Below are 8960 nucleotides of genomic sequence, written 5' to 3'. Positions count from 1 at the left end.
ATGATGGGGCCCTTGAATATTGTTGCCCAGGGTACAGCGAAGTGTTAATCCGGCCCTGGCAGATATAAGTTTTTTTCTTCTCTCTGCCATATTTCATTTCATTTTATTTGTATTTTTATTGTACATAGAATTGTTTTATGAAATGGATAAATTTTATAATAAAAAAAAATCAAAAAAAATTATTTCATGTTGCAGCTATAAGACACAGGCGATGACTGAAGTGGTCTTCATCCAAAAAGCATTATTTTAGTTTTAACTCAGCACTCTCCACACATGCTCCTCTCTCACTCTGTGCSTTTGCTGCAGAAGGAGTTGGAGTTATGTTGCATTCAGGAACATGGTAAAAAAAATGTTTTCCGACACACATCTCGGRCGTTCATTGTCATCTTGTAAATACTATGAAAAAGGAACTGTTTAGATTGAACCACGGAGGTTAAACTCTTTGGATTAAACCAAAAATAAATAAATGAATAAGTGTGGGGTAACTTTGAAGAGTAAGGGGAAAAAATGTATTCATAATCRACTCACGGCTGCTCAAAATTATCTCATGACCACGCATTACTTCATTGGACGGACTCCAAACTACAAGTATGGTTGAAGGGTTGCAAAAAAAAAACTTTCTGAAAAGAGAGCAGCAGTATAACTTATTTATATAAATGAAACACAAGACTTCTGCAACATCATAACAGCAACAGCCCCAGCCACAGGACCTAGGCACCTTGCAGTTTTGGGTCACCTGTTCAGCAGCTAAAGCTGGGATCAAACTGGATCATGATGCACCAAGACAATGGGCCTCATGCAAGAACATGTTCTTATTCTTATCCTAAATTTCTCTTACTTTTGTTCGAATGAAGGGTTCGTACGAACATGYCACGTCAGATTCAACAAACTCTTCTATCTTCAGGAAAAATGTGTAAATGAGCWGCGTAAACTGAYGAATGCAYATCAGGTGTTCGCGCACGAGGAGAGGACATTAGCATAACTACCACCCTAAAAAAACCATATAAGGATATACGTTTCCTGCCCCACATACCAGGAAGTGTCCATTCATAAATGATATCGCAAAGTAAAAAGAAGAAATTTACGAGTTCGGAGATTGTAGTCCTGCTCTCCGAGATCGAGAAAAGAAAATCTGTTCTCTTTAGCAGCGTCATGTGGAATTAAAGGAGCTGCTAAAGCAGAGGTATGAAATGATGACTGCTGTTAATGTCGTGTCTCCTGTGAGTCGTATACAGACACAGAAATAAAAATCTAAATCATATTCATCTCTCTCTAGTTCTGCTCTGGTTTTCCTTTGGTCAAATATTTTTAATTTAAGTGTAAACAACCATGTTACTTAGTTTTCATTTATTCAGAAGAAGAGCAGTCGCGCACCRCTACTTATAATACGAGAAAATTGGTGAATGCCACAAATTCTCCTAAATCACTCGTACRCACAACTTAAGGACAAATCGGTGCGTACGAACGGTTCTTGCATGAGGCCATTCTCATTATTTAATAAATAAATCAAATCCATATTGTGGGTTAATTTGAATGATTTATAACCTGGTAAAGACCTTTTTATCATGGCCTGATACTTAAAACTAGAACTAAGAAAAAAAGGACAAACTTTCTTTTCTCTAATATTTTGTAGACAGTTTGTGCTTACCCAGGAAGATATGAATTACATGTCTGATATCCAAAGTCTTTTCCGTCACACTCCTCTGCGCCTTCGTAGCGGTACCCGTCCCCGCAGTAGGCATGTTTACACTCTATGGAAAGGCGAGACAGAAGGAATGTGGAGGTCATGTTACACGCGCACAGCAGAGTACCACTAAAGGAACCGTTTAGGACCGTCTGTTTGACGTGGACTTACTGACACAGCCGTCAGTGACGACTCGGTTTCGGTCGTCACACTCCTCCCCGTTGGAGATCTGCACGATCCCGTCACCGCAGTAGCCGTCGTCATCGGGRGCATTTTCCATAGACTGGAAGGGCGTCATCTGGAATGGAAAAACCTTTTTTTTTCCAGAATGTTAATATCTTGAGCAAAATGAGAAATCTGAACATTGCCGTGTCATATGTTCAGGAAAGAAAAGACGCGGATAAGAAAAACTGCATCACGTAAAGTTTACCTGGATGGGCAGCCAGCCGTTAACGTCTTTGAAATAAAGAGATCTCTGGTCTTTTCGGAATGCGAGAGCGTTATCAGTCTGAAGACGCTCCAGTTCTTCCTCGTTGCTCACCACAAATATCTAAACGAAAGACAACATGTCAAGATTTACTGTAAAGATTTCAACAATTTAGCATTTTACATCAAAATGTTTTTTTTAAGAATTCAAATATAATAAACCCTAAGGGGATTGGTCAGCAGTTTTGAAGTGGGAAGGTTTAATATTTTTAGTTAAATCTCATTGAATGACTTTAGCTTGAAGAAACAAGAGTTTAATTCTGACAGACTGATGAGGTAAAGGCTAGTCCAAGCAGAGCCAAGAACCAGTTTACCATATTTATTCATGTATAATACGACCCACCCTTTTTCGAGCTTAAAAAGCATAAAAAATTTAATCCTCAAACTACCTCCAATTTCATACAGACTTCAAGATTTTTCAGCCTTTGCAGTATTTATACATATCAGAAAATGATCATTGGACTGTTCATTTAATTTTAACAACATATGTACTAAAAGGTATTTTGACAACAAATATATATCAGCTGTAGCAGCAGCATATGAATTCTGGCATTTTACACATAGTCCACCAGGAGGCGCCAACACAAAAGTCAGAGACTTCACATGAGATTTGGGCCATCTTGTGGAGGAAAAGCAGATTACTTCCTACTCGTGAGCGCCCCCTCTGGTGGGGAAACATTTTTTCAGGGATACAAACTTTTTCAGAACACCGGTAAACGGCAGCCATTACAGACGAACATGTGTTTGTTGTTGTTGTTCCAGGAGCGGCTCGGTCACACACTGATGTCAATAGTTTGTTATCATTACTAAGGTGAAGGAATACTTTTCCCCTTTTTTTCACATCATGTCGCCTGCTTGGATCTGTTATTATCTCCCTCTGAAGCACGGAGGAGTGTCAGAGGTAAGGTCGTTTCAACTGCTTTTACGATGCGGTCTCATTTCTGGACTCAGGCATTTTGTGAATGAAGTCGATACTTCAGTTAAAATACATAAGTAAAATATTTATTTGAGTATAGTACTACCCCCCAACTTTATGGATGATTTTTTGGATTTAATTTTACGTATTATACTTGAATAAATACGGCATCTTAAAAGGAACCCCAATTTGAAAGATGTCAAAACTTTGCTCTGGCACTTGGATATCAGCTCATCAATCCAAAATAATATATTTTCCCCAAGCTGAGGTCATTCAAAGAGCTATCTATCACAGGTAAGACGTTGTTATTTTAGTCTGACCATTTAGCTATAGTTACTAAAACATTATAAAACCTTCAAAAAAGTAAAAATCTGAGGTAAAAAAGCTGTACGTCGTCACTGAATCAAAGCATTAAAACACATTCTCATTCAATATCATTTTTATACAGTAAGTCTGGTTTGTGTTTACATTATCTTTGTACGTCTGATAGTTTACACTGAACTGCAATAATACTTCTTATTTTCAGAGGTGTATAGTAATAAAGAACTTTTACTTTATTACAGTAAAGTAGTTTTTGTGGATTTATAATGTTACCAAGTATTTTTTAATCATAACTTTTATTTTGTGACGTTCAAAATATAAAAATGATAATTTTACTTCTTTACTTTAAAATTTAACACCACATGTTACAAATTTAAATATGTCCAAACTCATTGTGAAATGAGTTGTTTATGCACGTGTCAAATTTACTTAACCAAGTTATATCAACTGGTTCCCCTGAGTAAATGTAAAGCGGTTTACTGAGTTCACTCAACTTGGTGAAGTGGAACCAGTTTCGTTAAGTAAATTCAATACTTCATTTCTTAGTGTGAAAAAGTACTTTTATTTTCACGATTATTGTGAGCAGTTTTATGAATTAAGTACTTTTTTTTATCAGGGAAATTCATTTTTACCAAAGTCATTTTATGTCAAGGTAATTTTACTTTGACTTAGTTAATTTTTACTAAGTACTTTACTGTTATTTCTCACCGCAGGTACTTTGGGGACGTTTGCTGCGGTGGCAAAATCGTCATACGGAGAACCACTGAGAGAGCTGCAGCTACACTTTCCAGGAGGCCCTGGTGGTCCTCTTGAACCTTTTGATCCAACCATGTACAGTCCTACACACACAGAAAATAAAAAAAACACGATAAGCAAATAAATGATAAGTGGGTACAAACAAGTTTCAGCTTCACTTTTAGTGTGCACGACTAGATCCTTTCAAAACAAATAAAGTCTGAAATTGTCACTTTAAGTGCTACAGGAGATCAAATAAACACCAGAAGGCACTGAATCCATTATATCCGATTCATCTATCAAGAAGAAAACACTATCAGCCTAATTCACACAAGATAAATGTCACTTAGATTATGTGGTGACATAATCTTTGTAAAACTGCAGGGTGGACTGCCACGTGTGAACTCACTTTAGCCACGTGATGTCATCAGAAGAGCATCGTGTTTCAACTCAGACTCAGAGATTAAATTTCTTGGGTGCTAAATACAACTGCTGATGTTACTGCTTACATTGATCTAAAGGGGGCTTCCTTCTGCTGGCTTTGACGCCCCTTTTTAAAAAAAAAAAAAAAAAAAACTCAAACTTGGAGTAACTTTCAAAAAGCAACAGAACCATATTCCTCCAAAATGGAATTTCTATCAAATGATCGAGAAGTTTGTTCGTTTTAAAATCAAAACCCTCTAAATGAAACTCACCTGTTGCAGGTAAGCCTGGAGGTCCAGGGTGGCCAGGAGATCCCTGTGGGCCTGCAGGTCCCATTGGACCAACTCTTCCTTGGTCTCCTTTCACTCCCTGAAATAATATAAAGTTAATTTAGTCGACTTATGAGACAATAACGAGCATTGTCTCAGGCTTGAAGGGTGCTTCTCCAGACGACGTGTTTCAGCTCCAGGATTTCAATCAGGACTCAGAAAAACATCTCAGAACAGTCCAGTGTTTGATTCTGATTCATTCTTGGGTGTTTTAGCTGTGTTTTGGGTCATTATCCTGTTGGAAGACCCATGACCTGCGACTTAGACCAAACTTTATAACACTAGGCAGAACATTTCTCACCAGAATGCCTTGATAGTCTTGAGAATTGATCGTATGCTGCACAGATTAAAGACACCCATTGTGGGCTTTTTCATCATTAAAGGGGACCTATTATGCAAAATTCACTTTTTAAAGTTTTTTTTACTCAACTTTGGGTATGTACTTCTTAAAAAAAAACAGTCCTAGGACCAAAAAAATGCACCCAGGGGTATATTTACTCTAAGTAAATGTATTTTTCATGTATATTAATGTTAAGTTTTCTACTTCCCTCGGCCTGTGACATCACAGGCCGGACTCAGCCCACTCCAACCTGAGTCCAACTCGTCTCCTTGTAACCCAAGCAGAGACTCAGCCCCGCGGCCGGCCAGTGAACTGTTTCTCGGGGGTCAATTTTGCTTGCAGCACCGCTATGCGCGCCAAGTTAGTTAGCTGCTGCTATCTGTAGACGACGCTTCACAAACTTCAGCTGCAGACGGTGAGTGCTTCATGCATTTAGTGAGATATTGAACGTAATTTATGGGACACATGTCTCGCTTGTGAAACTGTACCTTTTATTTATAAAGTTTGTACCGATATGTTTGTGCATGTTCCTTTCCAATGCTAACTAGTTAGCAGCTAGCGGCTATCGCTTGATAGCGATCGAGGCTAAGAACAACAGCCCCTGCTCTACATTTATTGTAAATAGTAATTAATCATGACCGTATTCTAGGCTAATCATTGGAGGGGTAACCAACAATTTTGTCCACGTGTATGAGAAAATATTTTAAGGATGCAAATTAGAGAATTTATTTGAAATGGTATCAGATTCTCTCAATAAATTTTAATGGTCCAGAGATCTGACATCTGTCAAAAATATAAAAACATTTGACAATAACTTGTTTTTAGTTTCTATAATGTTAAAATGAAAGGTGCAACTCAAAGATAAACATGCTACAGTTCTATAACATAAATATTATTTCAGCCATACATTTATTTCTGTGCATTTTCAATGGTTTTGGTGTTTATTGTGTAACACTGGAAGCACAAATATACAGTAACTGCAAACTCCTCACCTGCTTCCCCCTCTTCCCTGGTCGGCCCGTGGGCCCTCTGTTTCCTGGGGTCCCGGGTTCTCCTTTTGGACCCATTTCGCCCTGCACAACAGATCACGTTACATCATTAAAAACATTCATTTAAATAACCAAATGACAAATAAGCTGTATTTCTGGACGAACAGAGTTAAAAGCTCTGCTGTTACTTACTTTTTGTCCAAGCATTCCTGGGAAACCCATTGCCCCCTTTGAACAGAGAACAGCAGATAATATTCACTCAGATTTCTTTAATCAATGTGTTAAATGTCAAACACTGATACATTCTACCTACTTTGTCTCCTTTAAGTCCAGCTTCACCCCGCTCACCTCGGGAACCCTGATGGAGCAGAACACAACAAGTTACAGTATTTTACCTCCTAACAACCAATAATTACCTAAACAATCGCTTACCTTTTCTCCTTTATACCCTGGTAAACCCTAGAATTAAAACCAGTTCAAACAATTAAATGCAATGAAACAGACATAAAGTTGATTTTGATATCATTTCTGATTACAGATGTGGATCATACCCTCGGCCCAAACGACCCTCTGGCTCCAGGTAAACCCATCAAACCCTGGTCACCCTTCTCACCCTGACAGAGTGGAAAACAGACACAGGTGGATTGCCTCTTTATGAATTATTTAATTTTCTTCCCATCTCTTATGTAATTTCATAATTCATATCTACATGATGAGGCTGACTTACTCACTTTGGCTCCATTTGGTCCTGGCCAACCCGGCATTCCTGGCTTTCCAGGGGGACCAGGAGGTCCTGAGCGACCCTAAAATGACACATTATCTTAAATTTTTTTAATTATAATCATTAACCTGATTTAACCAACCAAATCCCATTGAGATCAAATGTGACCCATCATATCAAAATGAGGATTAAGTCAAATTTGGTCAAAATGACCTGAAAACATTTTCAGATTCTTGGCTTTAAAATCTACATTTTGATACCTGGATCATTCTGATATCATAATTAAATCCATAAATATGACTTAATTTGTCTTGTTGGTTACAATAATACATAAATATTTGGTCGAATCCTAATTTTATGTCCTTTTAATGAGGAATTTTTGATGTCCTTATAAAGAGGAAACCTCAAATTATATTTAAATATTGAGATTTCCGAGCTAAAAAGAAACAAAACATTGCTAGCTCACAGGGAAAACCTCAAACTTTTAATGCATTTTTCCTCAAAATTAGGTTTTTTGTTGCTACTGCTCAAAAAAAGTGCTTCAAATTTTTGTTTTATGATTATATTTCAGACAGTTCATTCAAACGATACATTGATATGGCATTTATTCATTAAATTTTGACAAAATGCAATTTTTGTTAATATTTTAGCCAAAACACTATTTGCCTTTTTCTCTCCATATATCACTTATGGACTTAATCCTCGTTTCGATGTGATGGGTCACAAATATGTCTTTTTTTGAAGAAAGGGGTAAGCCTTAAGGCAGCCTAAACAGTTTTAAAGTTTATGTAATTATATCTTTAAATGCCAGTTTGCTTTATGGGTTTAAAAAAACCTTAAAATGAAAAAAGCTAAATGCAGCATTAGCTGACAGCCATCCCACTCCAGCATCTATCAGCTGCTGCTGCGCATGCAGCAAGGGTGGGGGGGTGGCTGTAACGAGCCCTGTCGCTTTGCTCTCTTTAATTAAATGATGGGCTGTATATAGAACAGGAGTTCGGCTTGTTGGGAATAAAATGATTAATGATCTTGCCGAAGCACTAAGCTAAATTGCACTGCAGTGCTTTTCGAACCTGCTCGGCAAGGAGGCGCTTTTACTGCCCCGCTACAGCTACAGATCATTTAGGAGGTCACTTCTTCTCCACCTCATCAAAAACCATCCCGGTCCTTCCGAAACAGCTGTGCACCACTTTGATAACAGATAACAGGGAGGGACCACCCGACAGGGAGGTCTGATGCTGCAGATAACGCCGGTTCCACAAAATGTTAGGGTGTTGTGTAAATACAGGATGCAATCATTTACAGATCTCATCAACCTATGTTTCATTTACAACAAAGCAAACAAAAAAAGTAATTTTGAATTTGATCACATTCTGCTCTCGTCACTGAGGTCCTCCATCTACATGACAGAGAGGGGAACACAAAAATGACTCAGCCTGTAACTGAAAATATGGATGAAGGACCTCAGTTTAGCTTGTTAGTTTGTCGTACTAGCGCCGAGCTAATCCATATAAAGCAACATAGCATCGGCACTAGCAAAAACTCTTAACAGGCAGTTATTCTTGAAATACTTGATTTGACTCAATTTTTTCTTATTTCAAGAATCTTACCAAGTAAAACTTTCTTACTCCATTGGCAGAAAATTTTTACTTAATTTGAGTCAAATTTTCAGACTAACAAGAAAATAATCTTAAACATTTTGAAAACAAGATGATTATTCTTACACAATCAGTTCTTGTTCAGTAAATCAGTCTCAAAACAAGAGCAACAAGACTTTTTGGCTGATATAAGGTTTTAAAACTAGGTAAGATGGACAGTTTTTGCAGTGGAGCACATGTTCTACAGAATCTGTTTAAACTGTTCTACATTACTGAGGTCCTCATGCTCCCACATACCATCAGAGAGGCAGGCTTTTAAAATGTGTGCTAATAAGCTACAGTGGTTTGCAAAAGTATTCATACCCCTTGAACTTTTCCATATTTTGTCACATTACAACCACAAACATAAATATATTTC

The 8960-nt window shown here is 37.7% G+C and overlaps 1 protein-coding gene across 1 annotated transcript in view; it reads right to left on the bottom strand.

The window, feature by feature from the left end:
* colq (collagen-like tail subunit (single strand of homotrimer) of asymmetric acetylcholinesterase) overlaps positions 1 to 8960 on the bottom strand; it is a 21718-nt gene that overhangs the window by 3997 nt on the left and 8761 nt on the right. The window contains exons 6-16 of the mRNA XM_014008744.1: positions 6955 to 7026; positions 6775 to 6837; positions 6656 to 6682; positions 6537 to 6581; positions 6416 to 6451; positions 6227 to 6307; positions 4838 to 4934; positions 4116 to 4246; positions 2115 to 2234; positions 1856 to 1997; positions 1649 to 1751 (exon numbers count right to left, since the gene is read on the bottom strand). Of these exons, the coding sequence (XP_013864198.1) occupies positions 1649 to 1751; positions 1856 to 1997; positions 2115 to 2234; positions 4116 to 4246; positions 4838 to 4934; positions 6227 to 6307; positions 6416 to 6451; positions 6537 to 6581; positions 6656 to 6682; positions 6775 to 6837; positions 6955 to 7026 (917 nt within the window). The remainder of the gene's footprint in view (positions 1 to 1648; positions 1752 to 1855; positions 1998 to 2114; positions 2235 to 4115; positions 4247 to 4837; positions 4935 to 6226; positions 6308 to 6415; positions 6452 to 6536; positions 6582 to 6655; positions 6683 to 6774; positions 6838 to 6954; positions 7027 to 8960) is intronic.

This window comes from Austrofundulus limnaeus, unplaced genomic scaffold (genome assembly GCF_001266775.1).
Source record: "Austrofundulus limnaeus strain Quisiro unplaced genomic scaffold, Austrofundulus_limnaeus-1.0 Scaffold52, whole genome shotgun sequence".
NCBI classification, from domain to species: Eukaryota; Metazoa; Chordata; class Actinopteri; order Cyprinodontiformes; family Rivulidae; genus Austrofundulus; species Austrofundulus limnaeus.
This window is presented reverse-complemented; position numbering and strand designations above follow the sequence as displayed.